At 38.3% G+C, this 25,042-nt stretch overlaps 1 protein-coding gene across 1 annotated transcript in view; it reads left to right on the forward strand.

Moving 5' to 3' along the window:
• Positions 1 to 25,042, forward strand: part of HEPH (hephaestin) — a 98,473-nt gene that overhangs the window by 18,525 nt on the left and 54,906 nt on the right. The window contains exons 5-13 of the mRNA XM_033849728.2: positions 144 to 326; positions 1,409 to 1,663; positions 3,870 to 4,038; positions 5,207 to 5,343; positions 8,564 to 8,568; positions 18,204 to 18,330; positions 20,750 to 20,961; positions 21,963 to 22,113; positions 24,523 to 24,735. Coding sequence (XP_033705619.1) covers positions 144 to 326; positions 1,409 to 1,663; positions 3,870 to 4,038; positions 5,207 to 5,343; positions 8,564 to 8,568; positions 18,204 to 18,330; positions 20,750 to 20,961; positions 21,963 to 22,113; positions 24,523 to 24,735 — 1,452 coding nt within the window. The remainder of the gene's footprint in view (positions 1 to 143; positions 327 to 1,408; positions 1,664 to 3,869; positions 4,039 to 5,206; positions 5,344 to 8,563; positions 8,569 to 18,203; positions 18,331 to 20,749; positions 20,962 to 21,962; positions 22,114 to 24,522; positions 24,736 to 25,042) is intronic.

Raw genomic sequence — 25,042 nt, forward strand, 5'->3', positions numbered from 1 at the left:
GGTCTATAGGAGCAGTTCCACGTGTAGATGTATTTCTGACTTATCTGTGGGGAGGAAGGTGATCTCCACGTTTTACTCTTCTACCATCTTCCTCCGCTTCCAAGAAAGAAGGTTCTTAAAGGCTCTTTTCTTACTTTCCCTAGGAACCCTGGATGGGAATTTCCCTCCTCAGCGGCAGGATGTGGACAATGATTTCTTCCTCCTCTTTAGTGTGATAGATGAGAACCTTAGCTGGCATATCAATGAGAACATTGCCACTTATTGCTCAGACCCTGCCTCAGTTGACATAGAAGATGAGACCTTTCAGGAGAGCAATAGGATGCATGGTAAGGTGGGAGTATGTGGCCACACTATGACAGTGAACATTGATGGAGGGTCTCCACTGGGCCTAGCATTTGGTGGATGTTTTCACATACCTTGTTCCTTTTAATTCTCACAAAGACCGTGAGTATTAGATGGTTTTCCCGTTTCACTCATGAGGAAACCGAGGCTCTAGGATTACACAGAAAATAAATGGCACAGCTAAAATTCCAACCCTGATATGTCTGACTGCGTAGGCTATGCTCTTGCCATTAGGTATCCTGCTTTCTAAAGTGGAATAGCCCAGGTTGTGGACTCCAAAATCATATACTATATGCTCAGGTCACTTTGGTGAGGATTGCCTACTGATATAATTAGTGAACATTTCTTTGTTCTAAAAAGGATGCAAACTGTTAAAATTACACATTTTGTAGAGAAAATAAATGATTTCCCATAAGGGAGTTGACCATCTTAATTAAATTTAAAACAAACTAAAGGCACGAAAGCCTGGGGCATGGACAGAGAACTGAGTTTAGAAATGAAAGTAAGTGATTTTGCTTTCATTTATTTTTGGGAGTGATTTACTTGGTGACAGAGGTGGGCGCAAAATGAGAGAGTCCCAAGGGGAGGTGAAAACTCAGAGGGAAGATGCAAAGTATGGCTTGGACAGCTCAAATTTCCCTTAGTTTTAAACCAATTGCTTGTAATAACTATGATAATTAGTTAGCTAACTTGACAGCTGTCCTGTGGAAATTTCAGAAGGAAATTGGTTTAGATGGACAGAAAGTTTGTAAAATAAACTCCATTTCTTAGAAAGCTTCCTCAGATTTCTGGGTTGGAATCCTGGCTCTACCACATAATAGATTTGTGGTCTTGGGAGAGAAGTAACTTTAGCTCTCTGAGCTTTGATTTTCACATTTTTTTACATAATAACAGTGAATTCTGCCTCTTTCCCAGGGATGTTTGTGAGATTTATATAAGATAATACATATGGTCAGCACAGTGTGCTCTTTGAATCCTCATCTAAATGTTATCTATTATTATTGTCTGATGGTAAGGCCTCTCTCATTGGGCTGTCCTTTCCTAACTCTGATATTTTCTTTTGCAGCAATCAATGGCTTTGTCTTTGGAAACTTACCAGATCTGAGCATGTGTGCACAGAAGCGTGTGGCCTGGCACTTGTTTGGCATGGGCAACGAGGTAGATGTCCACACAGCTTTCTTCCATGGACAGATGCTGACCATCCGAGGCCACCGTACTGATGTGGCTCATATCTTTCCAGCCACTTTTGTGACTGCTGAGATGGTACCCCGGGAACCTGGCACCTGGTTAATTAGCTGTCAAGTGAATAGTCACTTGCAAGGTGAGATCCAACATCTCTGATCTTTCAGATACAGGACATAGGTGGCAGTGATGATTATCAGGAGGCTGGGTTTCTGACCTGGAGACATAAAATTGGTCTTTCAGGTGAGATAGCTGGATATAAATGATGAAACATTAGACTAGAATTCTGGGATTCCAGGTTCTTTCCTGGCTCAGCCATTAAATTGCAAGTTGACCTGGGGCATTACTCTCTGAGTTTCATCTTCCCCATCTCTAACATAAGGTGGTATAGGAATGGATGAGTGAACTTTTAAGCTGCCTTTTTTTTGCTCAGAATTCTAAGGAATTAAGAGCTGATAGTATTTGCTGCTGATTGAACAGGGAGTGAAGGAGTAATTAGTTAAAGAAGAGTAAGGCTTTTTCAGGAGATCATGGAGTATTGTGGGCAAGTAGTGACACTCTAGTTAGAATCCAACAGCAATAGGTTTAGAAGGTTTGGTTTTTAGAAGAAGAATGGTTGAGGTAATGGCCCTGTGCAGTGAGAAACATCAGAGGACCAGAGGAACCTATGAGACAATGGAAAGAGCATTAGGTAGGTGATTAGAAGGTTCAAGTTGTCTCAGCTCTGTGGAAAACTGAAGAAATCTCTATGTGATTTTGGAAAAATCCCTTCCCACTTCTATGCTTCATTTGCTATATATATATATATATATATATATATATATATATATATATATATATATATATAATGCGGGATTGGGTTTTAAATAGTTTCTAAGATCTTCAGCTCTCACTTTCTAGAATTATTTGAAGTATGGTAAATCAAGTGAAAGTCATGAAAATGATATGTGAGTATGTGAAAGTCGATTTGAGTAGGTGAGGAATTATAGACTGGTGGGATATTGATTCTGGAATGGTAAGTTTGACCCAATAGGAGCCAGGTATTCATGTTCCATTGTCCAGGGTCTGCCCTCAGTACCAGATGTACCTGGATAAGAGAGTATGAATGTGGATGGAGGTTAGGGATGCAGTGCAATAGTGAAACAAACATAAGCCTTAGAGCCAGACAAGCCTGGATTCAAAACCTGGTTCCACCAGTTAGTTACCTTTGATAAGACATATCACTTTTTTGAGTCTATGTTTCCTCATGAGGATTGCAATAATGATTCCTACCATATAAAGTTGTAATGAGGTTTCAGAGAGATAATGGGATTTTGAATCTTAGCGATGGGGGAATGATGAGACCAAGATCCTGGATACAAGAGAAGAAAATGAGTACTCAAATTTGCAGTTAAAAGATAGGCACTTAAATCTCAACTGTACCTCTGACTAGCTATGTAATCTTGGGCAATTTACTTAACCTCTCTGATCCTTAAATTTCTTAATCTTCAAAAAAGGGACATTAAAAGTCTGCTTCATAGGCTAGTTATGAGGACTGAAGGAGATAACATATGTAAATCACCTGACACAGGGCCTGGCATATAGTACACATTCAACAAAAATGAATATCCTTACCTCCTCCTTCTTCATACCTCTGATTTCTGATTTCAAATTTCAAATCTCCTTGGGATGTTGTGAGACTCAGATGAGATAATGTACCTGAATGACCTCTATAATTAGCCAAGCAAATATAACACAGCATCATCCATTACCATTATGCCTCAATGTAACATCTTCCACATTTGGAAACACTACTTAGAATCTGAATTTTCCTGACAGTCCCAAGTGTGAAGCTTCATCTTCATGTGTAGATGATGTTCCATTACTTTGGGAGCTTCCCACTTTACAAATAACTTACTCCTCTTTTTAAAATTTGATGCTCCCATGGGCCTAGTGTGGTAGATTTCCCTATTCTCCCATTTACAAATCAGGGGTTAAGCTCAGGTCTAGGAAGTGACTTGCCTAAGGTCCTATAGATAAGGATAAGTCTTGGACTTGAACTCAAGTATTTTGACTTCAAGCTCTGTGATGTTGCTACAATGTAAGCATTTTGCAGAGGCAAGAGCAAGGGTCTGGTAAATGAGTCAATGGTGGTGAGCAGGTGGAGATATTTGAATTCCCACATAGGCTTTCTCTCTCCCAGCTAGGCTCTTTAGGAGTGAGAGAAAGTAGCCCATTTGGAGGCAGGGGTAAAGAGCCTAGTGGAAGGTGGAAGGGGGGAAACATTAGGAGAAGGAGAAAGCTGAGTCACCTGGGTAGAAGATGTTTTGGGTGGAATGGAGCTAGCCATGATGTTCTTCCTGCAGATGGCATGCAAGCACTCTACAAGATCAAGTCTTGCTCCATGGCACCTCCCATGAACCTACTCACAGGCAAAGTCCGGCAGTACTTCATTGAGGCCCATGAGATTCAATGGGACTACGGCCCAATGGGGCATGATGGGAGTACGGGGAAGAATTTGAGGGAGCCAGGCAGGTAAGAGGTAGTGTATTCCCTCTCCCTACTCCTGGGCCCAACAACACACACCTATTATTCCCTCTCAGAAATCTCTCACTTCACTTGGGGATCACAATCATTGTTTGTCTGAAGTTACATGGCACAACTGATAGCCAAATTCTTGTAGCCCCCAGAAGTGCTTGCTCTTGGGGAGCTATAAAACTTTTATGTATGGTTATGTCATATTCCCAGCAAAGAGTCCAAGCAAAGAGTCATATTCCCAGCAAAGAGTCCAAGCAGAAAAGAAGGTCCAGGTGGGACCGGATCATTTAAAATAATTTACTAATTATTTACGTCTTTGCTCCTTCCTTTCTTTACCATAGTCTGAAGGAGACATTTAAGCTGAAGTGTAAAATGCACTCTGAGAAGTGTAGGAAGAGGGGAAGCAACCTGCCTGTGGCCATTCCATGCTCATCCTTTTGGAGGAATTTCTCCAAATTCTCATGCCTCATCCATGACTCAGATGTGGGCAAGATAGAGTAGAAGGTTAGTGCCCTAATCAGTTGCTAAGCCTTAAGTTATACTTACTCACTGGTCTATCAGTGATTCAAGGTTTTTCAAAAGAGGCACTTGATAGATGACTAAGAGAGTTTATGGAGAAATATCCTAGGACACCCAATCATGTTTATTCTTCCAGTAGGACATAATGGAATGAATCTGCAGAAAACATAGGAAAGTAGGCACTTGGGTGTCAGCATGGCTTCTAAGAATCTGCAGCTCATCTTGTTAAGTTAGTGGGTTTTCATTTTTGAAAGAAAGATATTATTGATTAAGGGAAGAAAGGATCTTGAGTACCTGAGGATGATTAAGGACAGATGTAAGACTACTTAACTCTGGAGAACAAAACTGATCCCAGTGTCTAGAACTTACAAGCAAGAAGATTTCAGCCTATTTCTATACAACAGTAAAAGGAATTGCTTTCTCTGAAAATAAGTTCCCTGATCTTGGAAAGGCTCAAGCAGAAGCTGTGTATTGTTAATTTGTGTTGTCACCAGAGGAAATACCTTCAGTGGGTGGAAGTTAACCTGGATGATCTCTGAGGTCCTTCCTAATCACAAAGATCCATAACTTGATGAGAAAAAGGGTGAGATGGAAACCTATTTGACACATGGCTAAATAATTTGAAATTTGCCTCCTTGTATGCCAGTGGCTCAGATAAATTCTTCCAGAAGAGCTCCAGCCGAATCGGGGGTACTTACTGGAAAGTTCGATATGAAGCCTTCCAAGATGAGACATTCCAGGAAAAGGTGCAGCTGGAGGAAGATAAGCATCTTGGAATCCTGGGTGAGGAATCCTTAACTTGTGAATTTAATTGACTAGAGCCAGAGAATTGGGAAGGGCTTAGAAACTGGAGGCTGATGACAGCTCAGAAACACACTCTAGACCAACATTTCCCAAAGTGAGTCCCAAGAGATGAGTGTTTTGTGAGAAAGTGTTATAGGTCTGAATTTGTCTGCAAAACACTAAGTTAAACAGTCAAATAGTGTTCTTTGATGCAGGGCTTCCCAGAGCCTTGGATTTATTTTTGTTCATCATGAATCTCCAAGATGGGAGTAGAGTATATAGCATTTCTATATTTGCTTTGCTACTGAAACCTTTTTTCATTGAACATCTTCTGATAGCAGTGTTGTACATATCACACTTTTTTATTTTTATTTTTTTTTATTTTGCGGTACGCGGGCCTCTCACTACTGTGGCCCCTCCCGTTGCGGAGCACAGGCTCCGGACGCGCAGGCTCAGTGGCCATGGCTCACGGGCCCAGCCACTCCGCGGCATGTGGGATCTTCCTGGACGGGGGCACGAACACATGTCCCCTGCATCGGCAGGCAGACTCTCAACCACTGCGCCACCAGGGAAGCCCCATATCACACTTTTAAACGTTATTCTCTAGGTGTATTTCTGAAGGGCTATATAAGGCAGTAAGACAGTTCATGTTCTTGGCAATACGGGACCAGGAGCAGATTGGCATGACATGCAGACATGCTTGCTATGGTGAGGGATGTGGAACAAAGCTTAGGGCCTGACCTTAGAGAAGGTATCTAGAAGGCCTAAATCACAGTATAGCACTGAATTACTATAGGAAGGTTTGGTGTGGCTTAGTCACTTGGTAGAGCAGGAAATAAGATAGATCAGATGGGAAAAAACTTTGAAAATGAAATAAAGTAATGGACCATATTCTGGGGATAGGTTTGTGCCAGTTGATTTTAGGAGACCTGAACATGGACAATTGCTGTTTCATTAGCTGGATAGGGAGATATAAGGAGAAGAAACCCACCTGGGTTTGGGAAAGAGGGTGGGTGGCGAGTAGTAAGGAGCTATCATTAGCTGGTATTCAGTGTTGGTCCCCAGTCCTTGTTTTTCTTCAATATTTTATTGTGGTAAAATATGCATAACATAAAATTTACCATCTTAACCATTTTAAAGTACACTGTTCAATGGTAGTAAATGCATTCATAGCATTGCACAGCCATCACCACCATCCATCTCCATAACTCTTTTCATCTTGTAAAACTGAATCACTATACTCATTAAAAAATAACTACCCATTCTTCCCTCCCCCCAGCGCTTGGCAACCACCATTCTACTTTCTGTCTCTATGATTTTGACTACCTTAAGCACCTCATATAAGTGGAATTTTACAATATTTGTCTTTTGTGACTAACATTTCACTTAGAATAATGTCCTCAAGGTCCATCCATGTTGTAGTATATTGCAGAATTTCCATTGTAGTTTTGCTTATCCACTCATCTATTAATGGACACTTGGTTTGCTTCCACGTTTTAGCTGTTTAGAATAATGTTGCTATGAATATGGGTGTACAAATGTCTCTTTGAGACATGCTTTCAATTACTTTGGGTATATACACAGAAGTGGAATTTCTGGGTCTTATGGTAATTCTAGTTTTAATTTTTTGAGGAACCACCATGCTGTTTTCCACAGTGACTGCACCATTTTACAATCCCACCAACAGTGCATAAGTGTTCCAATTTCTACACATCCTTGACAACACTTATTTTCTGATTTTTTTCATAGTATCCATCCTAATGGGTGTGAGGAGTTGGCTTATTGTAGTTTTGATTTGCATTTCCCTGATGATTAGTGACGTTGAGCATCTTTCCATGTGCCCATTGGCCGTTTGTATATCTGCTTTGGAAAAATGTCTATTCAAGTCCTTTGCGCAACTTTAGTTGGATTATTTTTTTGTTGTTGAGTTTTAGGAGTTCTCTATATATTCTGGATATTAATCTCCTGTCAGATGTATGATTTGCAAATATTTTCTCCCATTCTGTGGGCTGCCTTTTCACTCTGCTGGTAGTGTCTTTTGATGCACACTTAAAATTTTTTTTCATGAAATACAATATGTTTATTTTTTTAGTTACCTGTGTCTTTGGTGTCATAGCCAAGAAATCATTGCCCAATCCAGTATCCTGAATATTTTGCCCTATGTTTACTGCCAAGAGTTTTATTGTTTTAGGTACATTTAGATCTTTGATCTACTTTTATTTAATTTTTGCATATGGTGTTAGGTAAGGGTTCAACTTCATTCTTTTGCATATCGAAATCCAGTTTTCCCAGCACCATTTGTTTAAAAGACTATCCTCATATGTGCAAGGGTTTATTTCTGGGCTCTCTATACTATTCCTTTGGTCTCTATGTCTGTCTTTATGCCAATATCACACTGTTTTGATTACCATAGCTCTGTAGTAAGTTTTAAAATCAGGAAATGTGATGTCTTCTAGTTTGTTCTTTTTTCCCCAAGATTATTTTGCTATTTGGAGTCCCTTGAGATTACATATGAATTTTAGAAAGGGTTTTTTCCACTTCTTCAAAATCATCATTGAGATTTTGATAGAAATTTCACTGAATCTATAGGTAGTATTGACATTTTAACAATATTAAGTCTTTTGATCTATGAACATGCAATGTGTTTCCTTTTTTTGTGTGTGTGGTATGCGGGCCTCTCACTGTTGTGGCCGCTTCCGTTGCGGAGCACAGGCTCTGGATGCGCAGGCTTAGCGGCCATGGCTCACGGGCCTAGCCACTCCATGGCACGTGGGATCTTCCCAGACCAGTGCACGAACCCGCGTCCCCTGCATCGGCAGGCGGACTCTCAACCACTGTGCCACCAGGGAAGCCCTGTTTCCATTTTTTATATCTATTTTATTTCAGCAATGTTTTGTAGTTTTCATTCTACAAGTTTTTCACAACCTTGGTTAAATAAATTCTAAGTATTTTATTCTTTTCATGTTATTATAAATGGAATTCCTTTTGTAATTTCTTTTTCAGATTTTTCAATGTTAGTGCAACTGACTTTTGTGTGTTGATTTTGTATCTCACTACTTTGCCTAATTCATTGATTCTAACAGTTTTTTGTGGGCACTTTAGGATTTTCTAAATAAGTATGATAAAGATCTTATCATCTGCAAACAGATAATTTTACTTCTTCATTTCCAATTTGGATATCTTTTATTTCTTTTTCTTGACTAATTGATCTGGCTAGAAGCCCCAGTAATATGTTGAATACAAGTGGTAAAAGCAGGCATCCTTGTTCTTTCCTGATCTCAGAGGAAAACTTTTCAGTCTTTCAACATTGAGTATGATGTTTGCTGTGGGTTTTTCATATATGGCTTTTATTATATAGAAGTAGACTCCTTCTATTTCTAGTTTCTGGATTTTTTTTTAATTATTAAAAGGTGTTGAATTTTGTCAAGTGTTTTTTCTGCATCAATTAACATGATCATTATTTCCCTTCATTTTTAACATAATATATTACATTGATTAATTTTTGTAAGTTGAAACATTCCTGCATTCCAGGAATAAAACCGACTTAGTCATGGTGTGTAATGTTTTTGTTTTTTTTTTTTTTTTTTTTTTGCTTTTTTTAGAATTGAATGTATTTTTATTTTTTAACATCTTTACTGCAGTATAATTGCTTTACAGTGTAATATTTTTAATATGTGGCTGAGTTTGTTTTGCTAGTATTTCATTGAGGATTTTTGCATCAGTGTTCATAAGTAATATTGGTGCGTGGTGTTCTTGTAATATCTTTGCCTGGCTTTGATATCAGTGTAATGCTGACCTCATAGAATGATTTAGGAAGTATTCCCTCCTCTACAATTTTTTTGGGAATATTTGAGAATTGGTATTACTTCTTTAAATGTTTAGTAGAATTCACGAGTAAAGCCATCAGGTCCAGGGCTTTTCTTAATTCCCAGATTTTTGATGGCAGATTCAATCTCTTTATAGGTCTTTCAGATTTTCTATTACATTATGATTAATTCTTGGTTGGTTTTCTGTTTTAGGAATTGTCTATTTTATCTAGGTTTTCCAATTTGTTGGTTTACAAACAAATTATAATCTTTTTATAATCTTTTAAATAATATTTCTTATAATCTTTTTATATAATCTCTTATAAACATTTTTTTCTTTACTTCTGTAGAATCAGTAGTAATGTCCCCAATTTCATTTCTGATTTTAGTAATTTGAATCTCCTATACTTTTTTCTTACTCCATCTAACTAAAGATTTTTCAATTTTGTTGACCATTTTGAAGAACCACTTGTGGTTTCATTGATTTTTTTAAATATGTTTATTGGAGTATAATTGCTTTACAATGTTGTGTTAGTTGCTGCTGTATAACAAATTGAATCAGCTATATGTATACATACATCCCCATATCCATTCGCTATTGCATCTCCCTCCCACCCTCCCTATCCAACCGCTCTACAGTGACACAAAGCACAGAGCTGATATCCCTGTGCTCTGCAGCTGCTTCCCACTAGCTATATATTTTACATTTGATAGTGTATAGATGTCCATGCTACTCTCTCACTTCACCCAGCTTACCCATCCACCTCCCCATGTCCTCAAGCCAATTATCTAGGTCTGTGTCTTTATTCCTCTCCTGCCCCTAAGTTGTTCAGAACCATTTTCGTTAATTACATATATATTTGTTAGCATACGGTATTTGTTTTTCTCTTTCTGACTTATTTCACACTGTATGACAGTCTCTATGTCCATCCACCTCACTGCAAATATCTCAATTTCAATTATTTTTATGGCTGAGCATTATTCTATTGTATATATGTGCCACATCGTCTTTATCTATTTATCTATCAATGGATATTTAGGTTGATACCATGTCCTGGCTTTTGTAAATAGTGCTGCAATGAACATTGTGGTATATGACAATTTTTGAATTATGGTTTTCTCAGGGTATATGCTCAGTAGTGGGATGGCTGGGTCATATGATAGTTCTAGTTTTAGTTTCTTTAAGGAACCTCCATACTGTTCACCATAGTGGCTGTATCAACTTACATTCCCCCCAACAGTGCAAGAGGGTTCCCTTTTCTCCACACCCTCTTCAGCATTTATTGTTTGTAGATTTTTGATGATGGCCTTTCTGACTGTTGTGAGGTGATATCTCACTGTAGTTTTGATTTGCATTTCTCTAATGATTAGTGATGTTGAGCATCCTTTCATGTGTTTGTTGGCAATCTGTATCTCTTCTTTGGAGAAATGTCTATTTAGGTCTTCTACACATTTTTATATTGGATTGCTTTTTTTTTTTTTTGCTGTTGAGCTGCATGAGTTGCTTGTATATTTTGGAGATTCATCCTTTGTCAGTTGCTTCATTTGCAAATATTTTCTCCCATTCTGAGGGTTGTCTTTTCATCTTGTTTATAGTTTCCTTTGCTGTGCAAAAGCTTTTAAGTTTCATTAGGTCCCATTTGTTTATATTTATTTTTATTTCCATTTCTCTAGGAAGTGGATCAAAAAGGATCTGCTGCAATGTATGTCACAGAGTGTTATGCCTGTGTTTTCCTCTGAGGCTTTTATAGTGTCTGGCCTTACATTGAGGTCTTTAATCCATTTTGAGTTTATTTTTGTGTATGGTGATAAGGAGTGTTCTAATTTGATTCTTTTACATGTAGCTGTCCAGTTTTCCCAGCACCACTTATTGAAGAGGCTGTCTTTTCTCCATTGTATATTCTTGCCTCCTTTGTCAAAGATAAGGTGACCATAGTCCATTGGTTTATCTCTGGGCTTTCTATCCTCTTCCATTTATCTATATTTCTGCTTTTATGCCCGTACCATACTGTCTTGATTACTGTAGCTTTGTAATATAGTCTGAAGTCAGGGAGTCAGATTCCTCCAGCTTGGTTTTTCTTTCTCAATATTGCTTTGGCTATTCGTGGTCTTGTGTGTTTCCATACAAATTGTGAAAAAAAAGTTCTACTTCTGTGAAAAATGTCATTGGTAGTTTGATAGGGATTACATTGAATCTGTAGATTGCTTTGGGCAGTAGAGTCATTTTCACAGTGTTGATTCTTCCAATCCAAGAATGTGGTATATCTCTCCATTTTACATCCTACTACTTTACCAAATCATTGATCAGCTCTAGTAGTTTTCTGGCGGCATTTTTAGGATACTCTATGTACAGTATTATGTCATCTGCAAAACAGTGACAGTTTTACCTCTTCTTTTCCGATTTGGATTCGTTTTATTTCTTTTTCCTCTCTGATTGCTGTAGCTAAAACTTTGAAAAACTATGTTAAATAATAGTGGTGAGAGTGGGCAAACTTGTCTCGTTCCTGATCTTAGTCAAAATTGTTTCAGTTTTTCACCATTGTGAATAATGTTGGCTGTGCGTATGTCATATATGGCCTTTATTTTGGTGAGGTAAGTTCCCTGTATGCCTACTTTCCAGAGGGTTTTTATCATAAATGCATGTTGATCTTAGTCAAAGATTTTTCTGCATCTATGGTGATGATCATATGATTTTTATCCTTCAGTTTGTTAATATGGTGTATCTCATTGATTGATTTGCATATATTGAAGAATTCTGCATTTCCAGGATAAACCCCACTTGATCATGGTGTGTGATCCCTTTAATGTGCGGTTGGATTCTGTTTGCTAGTATTTTGTTGAGGATTTTTGCATCTATGTTCATCAGCAATATTGGCCTGTAGTTTTTGTTTGTGTGTGTGTGTGTGTGGCATCTTTGTCAGGTTTTGTATCAGGGTGATGGTGGCTTTGTAGAATTAGTTTGGGAGTGTTCCTCCCTCTGCTATATCTTGGAAGAATTTGAGAAGGATAGGTTAGTTCTTCTCTAAATATTTGATAGAATTCGCCTTTGAAGCTATCTGGTCTTGGACTTTGTTGGAAGATTTTAAATCATGGTTTCAATTTCAGTGCTTGTGATTGGTCTGTTTATATTTTCTATTTCTTTCTGGTTTAGTCTTGGAAGGTTGTGCTTTTCTCAGAATTTCTCCATTTCTTCCAGATTGTCCATTTTATTGGCATATAGTTGCTTTTCGTAATCTCTCATGATCCTTTGTATTTCTGCAGTGTCAGTTTTTTCTTGTCCTTTTTCTTTTCTACTTCTATTGATTTGAGTCCTCTCCCTTTTTTTCTTGATGAGTCTGGCTAATGGTTTATCAATTTTGTTTATCTTCCCAAAGAACCAGCTTTTAGTTTTATTGATCTTTGCTATCGTTTCCTTCATTTATTTTTCATTTATTTCTGATCTGATCTTTATGATTTCTTTCCTTCTGCTAATTTTGGGTTTTTTTTTTTTGTTCTCCTTTCTCTAATTGCTTTAGGTGTAAGGTTAGGTTGTTTATTTTTCTTGTTTCTTAAGGTAGCATTGTATTGCTATAAACTTCCCTCTTAGAACTGCTTGTGCTGCATACCATAGGTTTTGGGTCGGTTTGTTTTCATTGTCATTTGCTTCTAGGTATCTTTTGATTTCCTCTTTGATTTTTTCAGTGATCTCTTTGTTATTAAGTAGTGTATTGTTTAACCTCCATGTGTTTTTAATTTTTAGCCATTTTTCCTGTAATTTATATCTAGCCTCATAGAGTTGTGGTCATAAAAGATACTTAATATGTGTTCAGTTTTCTGAAATTTGACAAAGCTTGATTTGTGTCCCAAGATATGATCCATCCTGGAGAATGTTCAATGAGCAGTTGAGAAGAAAGTGTATTCTGTTGTTTTTGGATGAAATGTCCTATAAATATCAATGAAGTCCATCTTGTTAAATGTATCATTTAAAGCTTGTGATTCCTTATTTATTTTCATTTTGGTTGATCTGTCCATTGGTGAAAGTGGGGTGTTAAAGTCCCCTACTATTATTGGGTTACTGTCAATTTCCCCTTTTATGGTTATTAGCATTTCCCTTATGTATTGAGCTGTTCCTATGTTGGGTGTATAAATATTTCCAATTGTTATATCTTCTTCTTGGATTGATCCCTTGATCATTATATAGTGTCCTTCCTTGTCTCTTGTAGTAGTCTTTATTTTAGAGTGTATTTTGTCTGATATGACTATCAGTACTCCAACTTCCTTTTGATTTCCATTTTCATGTAATATATTTTTCCATCCCCTCGCTTTTAGTCTGTACGTGTGCCTAGGTCTGAAGTGGGTTTCTTGTAAACAGCATGTATATGGGTCTTGTTTTTGTATTCATGTAGCCAGTCTTTTGGTTGGAGCATTTAATCCATCTACATTTAATGTAATTATTGATATGTATGTCCCTATTATGATTTTCTTAATTGTGTTGGGTTTGTTTTTGCAAGTTTCTTCCTTTTCCTGTGTTTCCAGCCTAGAGAAGTTTCTTTAGCATTTGTTGTAAATCTGGTAGGTTGTGCTGGGTTCTCTTAACTTTTATTGTCTGTAAAGCTTTTAATTTCTCCATCGAACCTGAATGAGATCCTTTCTGGGTAGAGGAATCTTGGTTGTAGTATTTTCCCTTTCATCACTTTTAATATATCCTGTCACTCCCTTCAGGCCTGCAGAGTTGTTGCTGAAAGATCAGTTGTTAACCTTATGGGGATTTTATTGTATGTTTTTTGTTGCTTTTCCCTTGCTGCTTTTAATATTTTTTCTGTGTATTTAATTTTCGATAGTTTGATTAATATATGTTTTGGCATGTTTCTCCTTGGATTTATCCTGTATGGGACTCTCTGTACTTCCTGGAATTTATTGACTCTTTTCTTTTCCATATTAGGAAAGTTTTCAACTATAATTCTTCAAATATTTTCTCAGTGCCTTTCTTTTTCTCTTGTTCTTCTGGGACCCCTATCATTTGAATGTTGATGTGTTTAGTATTGTCCCAGAAGTCTCTGAGACTGTCTTTAATTCTTTTTGTTCTTTTTTCTTTATTCTGCTCTATGGTAGTTATTTCCATTATTTTATCTTGCAGGCCACTTATCTATTCTTCTGTCTCAGTTATTCTGCTATTGATTCCTTCTACATTACTTTTAATTTCATTTATTGTGCTGTTAATCATTGTTTGTTTGCTCTTTAGTATTCTAGGTCCTTGTTAAACGTTTGTTGTATTTTCTCCATTGTATTTCCAAGATTTTGGATCATCTACTATCATTACTGTGAGTTGTTTTTCAGGCTGAGTGCTTATTTCCTCTTCATTTGTTTGGTCTGATGATTGGTTTCTATCTTGCTCTTTCATGTGCTGTGTATTTCTCTGTCTTCTCATTTTGCTTAACTTACTGTGTTTGGGGTCTCCATTTCACTGGCTGCAGGTTCGTAGTTCCCATTGTTTTTGGTGTCTGCCTTCAGTGGGTAAGGTTGTTTCAGTGGGTTGTGTAGGATTCCTGGTGGAGGGCACTGGTGCCTGTGTTCTGGTGGATGAGACAGGATCTTGTCTTTCTGCTGGGCAAGACCACATCCAGTGGTGTGTTTTGGGGTGTCTGTGAACTTATTATGATTTTAGGTGACCTCTCTGCTAATGGGTGGGGTTGTGTTTCTGTCCTGTTAATTATTTGGCCTATGGTTTCCAGCACTGCAGCTTGCTGTTTTTTTGAGTGGAGCTGGGTCTTAACATTGAGGTGGAGATCTATGTGAGAGCTTTCGCCTTTTGATATTAGGTGCGGCCGGGAAGTCTCTGGTAGACTCATATCCTGAACTCAGCTCTTCTGCCTCAGAGGCTCACGCTGGAACTCCAAGACCCTCTCAGCCAGTCAGCTCAAAAAAAGGGAGAAAAAAATAAAATAAAGAAAAATAAAATATTTAAAAGAAAAAAATATTAAAAATAAAAAGTAAAAAATATTTTTAAAAAAGAGGGAAAGAAGAGAGCAACCAAACCCAAAAACTAATCCACCAATGATAACAACCGCTAAAAACTATACAAAAAGAAAAAGAGAAACGGACAGAGAGAAGAACCTTAGGACACATGGTAAAAGCAAAGCTATACAGACAAACACACACAAAAAAGCATACACATACACACTCACAGAAAGAGAAAAAGGAAAAAATATATATGTTAAAAAAAGGAAGAGAGCAACCAAATCAATAAACAAATCTACCAATGATAATAAGCTCTAAATACTAAACTAAAATAAGCATAAAACCAGAAAAAAATTAGATACAGAAAGGAAACCCCAAGTCTACAGTTGCTCCCAAAGTCCACTACCTCAGTTTTGGCATGATTAATTGTCTATTCAGGTATTCTGCAGATGCAGGGTACATTAAGGTGATTATGGAGATTTAATCCACTGCTCATGAAGCTGCTGGGAAAGATTTCCCTTTCTCTTATTTGTTCGCACAGCTCCAGCTTTCGTTTTGGCCTTGTCTCTGTATGTAGGTCTCCTGTGGCCATCTGTTCCCCACCCAGACAGAATGGGGTTAAAGGAGTGGCTGATTAGGGGGCTCTGGCTCACTCAGGCCAGGGGGAGGGAGGGGTCTGGAATGCAGGGTGAGCCTGAGGCGGCAGAGGTTGGTGTGATGTTGCAACAGCCTGAGGCACACTGTTTGTTCTCCCAGGGAAGTTGTCCCTGGATCTCGGGACCCTGGAAGTGGCGGGCTGCACAGGCTCCTGGGGGGAGAGGTGTGTGTGTATGGATAGTGACCTGTGCTTGCACACATGCTTCTTTTTTTTAACATTTTTATTGGGGTATAATTGCTTTACAATGGTGTGTTAGTTTCTGTTTTATAACAAAGTGAATCAGTTATACATATACATATGCTCCCATATCTCTTCCCTCTTGTGTCTCCCTCCCTCCCACCCTCCCTATCCCACCCCTCCAGGTGGTCACAAAGCACCGAGCTGATCTCCTGTAGCAGCAACCCTTAGTGTTTCATACCCGCCTCTGCTGTCCACACTGATAGCTGCAGCTCGCGCCCATCTCTGGAGTTCGTCTAGGCAGTGCTCTGAATCTCCTATCCTCGCACACCCCGAATCAATGGTCTCTTGCCTCTTAGGCAGTTCCAGACTTTTTCCCAACTCCTTTCTGGCTATCTGTGGTGCATTAGCCTCCTTCAGGCTGTGTTCATGCAGCCAACCTCAGTCCTCTCCCTGGGATCTGATCTCCAAAGCCAGAGCCTCAGCTCCCAGCCCCCTCCTGCTCCAGTGGGTGAGCAGACAAGCCTCTCTGGCTGGTGAGTGCTGGTCAGCACTGATCCTTGTGTGGGAATTTCTCTGCTTTGCCCTCTGTGCCCCTGTTGTTGTGCTCTCCTCCATGGATCCAAATCTTCCCCACTGTCCACCCACCATCTCTGCCAGTGAAGGGGCTTCCTAGTGTGTGGAAGCTTTCCCTCCTTCACAGCTCCCTCCCAGAAGTGCAGGTCCCATCCCTATTCTTTTGTCTTTTTTTCCACTTTTCTCTTTTGCCCTACCCAGGCACATGGGTAGTTTCTTGCCTTTTGGGAGGTCTGAGGTCTTCTGCCAGCATTCAGTAGGTGTTCTGTAGGAGTTGTTCTACATGTAGATGTATTTTTGATGTTTTGTGGGAAGGAAGGTGATCTCCACGTCTTACTCCTTCACCATCTTGAATGTTCTCGATATTCATTTTCATTGACTTTTAAAATTGTTTTTCTATTCTCTATTTTATTTATTTCTGCTCTAATCTTTATAATTTCCTTTCTTCTGCTAGCTTTGGGTTTTGTTAGCTTTTATTTTCCTAGTTCCTTAAGTTGTAAAGTTGGGTTGTTGGTTTGTGAACTTTCTTGTTTCTTAAATGTGTTTATAGGTATAAGTTTCCAGCTTAGCACTGCTTTTACTACCTCTCATCTTTTGGTATGTTGTGTGGTCATTTTCATTTTCCTCTACATATTTTGTAATTTCCCTTATGATCTCTTTTCTGATATTATGGTTGTTTAAAAGTGTGTTGCTTAATTTCCACAACTTTGTGAATTTTCCAGTTTTCCTTCTGTTATTGTTTTCTTACTTTATCCCATTGTGGATGGAGACAATACTTTGTATGATATATTTTTAAGTCTATTGAGATTAATCTGTGACCTAACTTATGGTTTATCTTGGAATGTGTCCTCTGTGCACTTGAGAAGAATGTGTATTCTGTTCTTGTTGGGTAGAGTGTTCTGTATAAATTATATCTAGTTGGTCTATCGTGTGTTTTGTCTTCATTTCATTGCTTATCTTTTGTATAGTTGTTTTTTCCATTATTGTAAGTGGGGTATAGGTTCCTAGTCTTTGAACAGAAGTGCAACATTAGGAGTAGCAATTGAGTAAAAACTAAGCCAGAAACCCTGAACTAGGGTTAGAGCCACCATAAGTACTCAAGGTATTGTCTTGGTATTTCTTGTTGATCTCAAAGTTGTTCCAGGCTAGGTTAGATGTGGTAGGTAATGGAAGAAAGGTAAGTGTAGAAGTGATGGCTAGACTACCTAGTCCAGGACCTGACTAGAAGTTATAATAATTTCATCTGTTTCAATTCAGTTTAGGATTGAGGCAAGCTCAGATTTTTAGTTGAGTTCTACCAGGAAATGCAATTGTGGGAACTGGGGAAATGGGATTGGACCTGACAGTGGAGTAGGAGAAAACCCTGACTTCAGGACCTGGTTCTCTTCCTAATCAGTCATTTGAATTTGGGCAGATCAGTTCCAACTCTCTGAGCTGCAGGTTTCCTCATCTGAAAAATGATGATATCATCTGTTTTTTTATACCTTTGAATGGTGATTGAAGATCAAATGAGGTGGTGGACTTTAAAGTGCTTTTTATAACTGTAAATTGCAATATACTTGAAAAGATTATTCTTCTTATTGCAGAGGAAAAACTTCTCTATCTTTTTCACTTCTTTTTTACTTTTCTTCCCTCTCCTACTTCCATCCTACCTGATCATCCTGTTTACATTACCATTGTCTCTCCTTCCCATTTTCCAGGGCCAGTGGATCCGGGCTGAGGTGGGTGACACCATCCAGGTGATCTTCTACAACCGTGCCTCCCAGCCATTCAGCATACAGCCTCATGGGGTCTTTTATGAGAAAGACTCCGAGGGAACTGTGTACAATGATGGTGAGCAGGCAGGGTTTCAAGTAATGTGGGCTACAGATAATAACAGGTACCTATAGAGTACAAATAAATAAAGGAGTGAAAGAGAGAAAAGAAGGCAGAATTAACTGCCATGGATGGATGTTGTTGAATGAATGTATGATATTTTAGTGAGACAGAGCTGGGATCAATAAGAGACAACTACTTTTAAATATATTTAAATATATTCTGATTATGAAAGTACATGTATTATGGAATTTTGATAAACATGGAAAATTATAAAATAAATAAAGTTCATTCATAAGTAAATTGCCAATATATTTTATATACCTTTTAACATTTTTCTGTGTTTATACAAATTTATATATTTAAAAATTTGTGATGATATATTTTGTATAGTTTGGTGTCTTACTATTTTCACTTACCATTATATTGTGTCCATTTTCTATGTCATTATAATTTTACAAACATTTTAATGACTATATAATACTCTAACACATAGATTTTACCTTATCTTCTATTATTTGGACATGTAGGTTGCTTTCATTATTTTTTAATATTGTAAATCATGTTGCAATGAATGAATATATATATTTGGTTTGGACTACTAGCTTAGGAAAAAATCCAAGAAGTGGGATTATTGGGTAGTTAATTTCTTGTTTTCCCTGAGAATAATATTAACACCTGCTAACCTCAAGCCAAAAATACCAAAAAATACTGAAAGCATAAAGGGCAAACTTACAGACAAATCTGGAATAAAAGAACATTCTACAATGCATCTGGTCTAGTATCTTCAAGAAATCAATGCCATAGGGAAAAGAATTAAAGAGACAACACCAAGGGCAATGTGCAAACCTTGTCTGGATGTTAGATGATATTAGGGTATTTTCTTAGGTCTGGTAATGTTATTATGGTAATATAGCAGATACTTACTGATGTATTTAGAAGTAAAATGTCATTATGTTTGCATTTCACTTCCAAATGATTTAGAAAAAGTAAGCATACACATAGATTTAGATAAATTAAAGATGGCCAAGTCTGTGATAAAATAGATAACCAACAAGGACCTACTGTAAAAATAAATAAATAAATAAATAAATTTAAAAAAATACAAAGAGAAAAAAGGTGGCCAAATGTTAACAATCAACTCCAAGTGGTAGGGTAATTATCGCACTATCTTTTAAGGTTTTTTGTATGTTTAAAAATTTAAAGAGTTAGGAACAATGAATGAATAAGAAAAAATAAGTTAAAGCTATCCTAAATTATACCACCATATGATAAATTATACTACAAATATCCTTATGTATGCTTCTTTGCCTACTTTTATGATTATTTCATCAGAATATATATTTAAGATGTGGAATAATATCAGAGGGTGCACACATGAAAATTTCTGATACCTATGTCCAAATTGCTCTCTGGAAAAATTTGCAGTCACATCAATTTGGAATTCCATCAACAGTTACCAAGAGGGAGGACACATTTTCTTACAACCTCACCAGCAGAGGGCAGCCATTTTAATCATTGTCAAAATGTCAGTCTTGTAAGCAAACAACAAAACTCACTGTTATTTCTATTTGCATTAGGTTGAACATTCTTTTCAGTATTTATTTTGTATCTTACTTTTTTTGTGGACATAAACTTTTTAAGGCTTTTGATACATTCTGTCAACATTTTTTCTAAAATGGTTATTTTTATTTACACTTACCCTTTTAATAGGTGAGTGAGAGGAGTAAGTGCCATTTGAACCACTTATCACCAGAACTGATTATTATAATTTGTAAAATTTGTTAATTTGACAGGCAAAAAAATTATATTTTCACTTGTACTAATTTGATTACTAATAGGTTTGAACATATAAAAGAAAATTTCTGTGAATTGCCTGACCATGACTTGTGTCTATTAAGGAATTACAGCCTTAGTATCATATATACACACACACGCACACACATACATACAAAACATATACACATCCATACATACATGAATACACATAGAGAGGAAAATATGTTCAACAGTTAGAACCATTCAAAGATTAAACAGGCTATGATGGTAGGTAGTGAGTCTTCTATCTCTGGATACTTTTAAGCAGAGGTAGGACTACAAGAGGAGATGAATGTATGTTTTTAAGTGAGGGATATTCCAAATAAGTTTTAAAAAGTTCTTTCCAATCCTTGGGTCCTATGAGTTTGGAAAAACTGAAACCTAGGGAAATTTAAATTTCCCCAGTTCATATCACAAGTAGTGGCAGAACCAGAAACCAAACTCTAGTCTCTTGACTCCTACTCAGAACCTTTTTTTAATATTCTATATTTTATGTTGCTGCTTCTCCTACTGCTACTCCAAAATGCATTTGTAGATTATGATCTTTACTTCACTGTTTGGAGATGATGATACTCACTCTAGCCAATGTGAGTAATGAATTCTATGTCTTTTCCTATAGGCTCATCCCACCCTGGGTTGGTGGCTAAGCCCTTTGAGAAAGTAACATACCGCTGGACAGTCCCTCCCAATGCTGGCCCCACTGCTCAGGATCCTGCCTGTCTCACCTGGATGTACTTCTCTGCTGCTGATCCCATAAGAGATACAAATTCTGGTCTGGTGGGCCCCCTGCTTGTGTGCAAGGCTGGTGCCTTGGGTGCAGATGGCAAGCAGGTATTGCCATGGTTTCTGGCTGGAAAGCCTGCTGGGAAGATGATGAGGTTGGGTTGCTGAATAGGAGTTAAGCATGGAACTGGGTTCTAGTAGTGAAGGAATAAAAACAAAAGTTATTGAATCAGAAATTAATAGTTGGTGACTTCATGCTATCTTGCATGCTATTCTTTTATTCACAAACACATATCTTCCTTAGTCTCTATTCCTTTCTATTTTATATTCTCCCAACATCTCCTCATTGTTTTAACCTCAGTGGCCCTTAAACCTTGCTCCTAATTCCTAACTCTGCCCTACTATTTTCTTGCCTTCTTTCATAACCAGCCCATAAATCTTAGCTGTTTAAACCTTGAGCAAATTACTTAACCTCTCTTTGTCTCAGTTTCCTCATCTACAGTAAAGGGTTAACAATAGAAGAAGGTATCTTGAGTTTCTGTGAACACTAATTAAAATAATCCATATAAAGTGCTTGGCACAGTGTCTGATACCTAGTAAAGACTCAGTAAATGTTAGCAGTAATAATAATAATATTACTAAAATTAATAATAAAATAATAGTAAGTTAGTAATTAGTATAATTATTTTTTCTTTATTTTCTAGCTTCTCCATTCCCATAGAATCCTCTGCCACCCCCTCCCCGATCTCCCAGCCGTCTTTCCCCACTCCTTCCCTTAATTGATTCCAGGCTCTCTTCTATCACACTCTGTACCTCTTCATCAATCTTGTGCACAATCTTGTGCCTCTTCCCTGCCCTCTTTCATACATCCCTCCCCTCCAGTCTTATCACTTTATTCTAACCCCCTTCACCCACCTGCAATTTGAAGTTACCTGAGGAAAAACTTTACAGCAAGCAACTGCAGCTCTAGGCAGGAGATATGGGCTTGGATCTGTGTTTGGAAAAGGAAATGGAAAATAATCAGGGATCATTGGGCTCTGGAGCTGCACAGTCCACAACTGCTGAAACTGTGGTTATTCCCACTCTGTTTTCTTCCACTGGGACTACAGAAAGGAGTGGATAAAGAATTCTTTCTCCTTTTCACTGTGTTGGATGAGAACAAGAGCTGGTACAGCAATGCCAATCAAGCAGCTGCTATGTTGGATTCCCGACTGATCTCAGAGGATTTCAAGGGTTTCCAAGACTCTAATCGGATGCATGGTATGGGGAGTGCTTTTACCCTAAGCTACAACTGAGAGATTATAAGTAAAATCTAGCCTAGATTTAATCATGATCCATTCCTGAAAACATTGATCCTATCGGTCATCTCTTCCCAAGAGACAAGCTACATCAAGGTATTAAACCTAAGATAACATATCTTATACTTAGTCCTTTCTTGTGCTTTGTTCTGTGTTACACAGTATGGGAGACACTAGAAAAAGATACTGTAAAATGAGGACTGCACACAAAGAATCCGCTAGAGAATGAGGAGAGTAAGCTGGGATGATACCTTTCCAGTCTTACCTTCTTCTTTCTTATCACCCGCTATTCTTGCTTCCCAACCCCATACTCCAGCCAAATAGGGATATTTTCTCTATATAGACATACCTTGTACTCTTCTGAGTCCATGCTTTTGTAATGATTTGTCCTCCACTTGAAATACCCCTCCTTACATTTTTGCTCTTAGCCAGTGGAAATTCTTCTAAGGCCCTACTTTCTAAGGCCCTACTCAAAAGCTACCTCCTCCTCATTTCTTATTACCAAGTCCCAGGATGATGATACCCTCTTACTAACTACTATTGTATTTTTATCAGACTCTTTCAATAGCAAGTTCCATACACTCCAAAATATTGTAGTTATTTGTTACGTGCCTTTTGACTTCTGCTAGAGTGTAGTCTCCTTAAAGGTGAGTATTGTTTGTTGTTTATCTGTGTATCTTTTACATGGTCTAATATATAGTAAGTAGTTATTGAACTAGTGAACTACTAAATTAATGAATAGGTGGGTGGGTGAGTGAATTAATGGGGAGTCATGGTCCAAGCTTGTAAGGAACTCTCAGCATTTTGCAATGAAATGAAACTAACACCCATGAAACAATTATAGAATATTCAAGACAGACTATAATTAAGTGCTAAATTGTGTGGAACAGCTTTTAAGTGACATAGCATTCAGAAAAGGAGAACATTAATGAGGAACAATCCAGTTAAAGGATTCCTGGAAGAAGGAAGTGCTTGACTGAGCCTTGAAGTCTGAATAACTTTGCAATCAAACATTATAGGTAGGGGAAGCAGAATCAAGCAGTTAGCGATGGTTCCATCAGCATCCCAGGGGATTATCAAATAAAGTTACTCATTAAAGCTGGTTCCAGTGGATGTAGGAACATTGAAAAGGGATCAGCTTCAAGCAGGTCTCCCTGTATTTTTGAGCGGAGTATGCAGGGTGGGAGAGGGTCAAGAACGAGTGTGTTGTCTTTTGGCTCTATCTCTTGCTTCTCATTACCAGTCAGTTACATCAGTTGGAAAAAGTAATACAGTCTACAAACCAAGTTTATTCCAGTATGAATTTATTTGACAACTGATAAGTACTAGGTAACATGCGAGGTGCTTGGAAAAAATGATGTGCTTCATGCTAGGTCAATCTAGTGTGGGAGATAAATTTGTACTTAAATCACTGGACTCTGTGGTAAGTGACATTTCAGAATTTTGTGGGGAGAAAAGTTTCAAGGAAGCCAGAAAGAGTGCAGAAACTGCTTTACAGGGTAGATGATATTTGAGCTAGTGCATGATGGATATGTAGTAATTTGCTGTAGAGAGAAACCAGAGGGAAAGTTTATTCCAGGCAAAGGGAACAGCCTGTGAAAAATCAACAAGTATTTTCTACGTGCCTACCATGTTTAAGGTCCTGGGAATACAGAGGCAAATAGAGCTCACAGGATAAAGGTGTGTATGTGTGTGTGAAAGAGAGTGAGAGGATAGGATATAGGTAGGAGTACCAGGGAGGAGGCTTTCGTGTGGGAGTTCAGACCAGAGATGTTGAGAGCCAGAAATAAGGCAGTGGGAGTGAAGATGAAAAGGAGGAAACAGATTGAAAGCTGAGGAAGGAACCTTGGGGAACTCCAACACTTTACAGAGGCATGGAGAATGAGTATAAGATGGAGGAGGAACATTCAGAAAAGTTATAAGAGACCCAGGGACATTTGGTGCTATAGAATCCAAAGGAGAAGAGTTTCAAGAAAGTGGGAATAGGAAAGATTAATACGTGTGTGTGTGTGTGTGTGTGTGTGTGTGTGTGTGTGTGTGTGTGTGTGTGTGTGTGTGTGTGTGTGTGTGTGTGTGTAAGTGTGTGAAAGAGTTGTGGGAGTGGAGAGTAGTTCAGTTTTGCCAGGATGTGAAGTATGGTGGAGGAGGGGCAGCAGGTAAAGCCAGAAAGGACAATAGGGCCCTCGTCCCAAGAGGCAGATCTTCATAAGTAGAACTAAAGTGGCTTAGGGAAGAAGGCAGAGGAGTTGAGAATGACTCAGAAATTTCAAGTTGTGGGAAAACTTAGTACAGAGCTGATGCCATGCTGCTGGCTGGTGCCCAAGTAGTCTGGTCTCACCTCCCCATCCTGTCTTGTGTTTTTGTTTTCCAGCCATTAACGGGTTTCTGTTCTCTAACTTGCCCAGGCTGGACATGTGCAAGGGTGACACAGTGGCCTGGCACCTGGTTGGCCTGGGCACAGAGACTGATGTGCATGGGGTCACGTTCCAGGGCAACACTGTGCAGCTTCAGGGCATGAGAAAGAGTGCAGCCATGCTCTTTCCTCACACTTTTGTTATGGCCATCATGCAGCCTGACAACCCTGGTAAGTGCTTTAGCAGCTGGCCCTAGGCTGAGAAACTTTATTGGTCATTGGACTGGGTGAGGTGGGGGGCTGGTGAAGAGAAAAGGAAAGTCATGTTGAGGGTACTTGTGAATTTTCAAAACAGTTGTGTCTTCTCCTTCCTCAATGTGTACTCCATGTTTTGGTTATTTGGATTCTCTTCTCAGTTGCAGGCAGAATAAAGAGCTGAGGAAGCTCTTTTCTGAAACAACAGGAGAGAAGTAGGGATGCTGCCCAGTATCAGGGCAATTCTTGTATAGGCAGAGGGTAGACTTGGTTGCATAGACCC

The sequence above is a fragment of the Tursiops truncatus genome, chromosome X, assembly GCF_011762595.2.
Source record: "Tursiops truncatus isolate mTurTru1 chromosome X, mTurTru1.mat.Y, whole genome shotgun sequence".
Taxonomy (NCBI): domain Eukaryota; kingdom Metazoa; phylum Chordata; class Mammalia; order Artiodactyla; family Delphinidae; genus Tursiops; species Tursiops truncatus.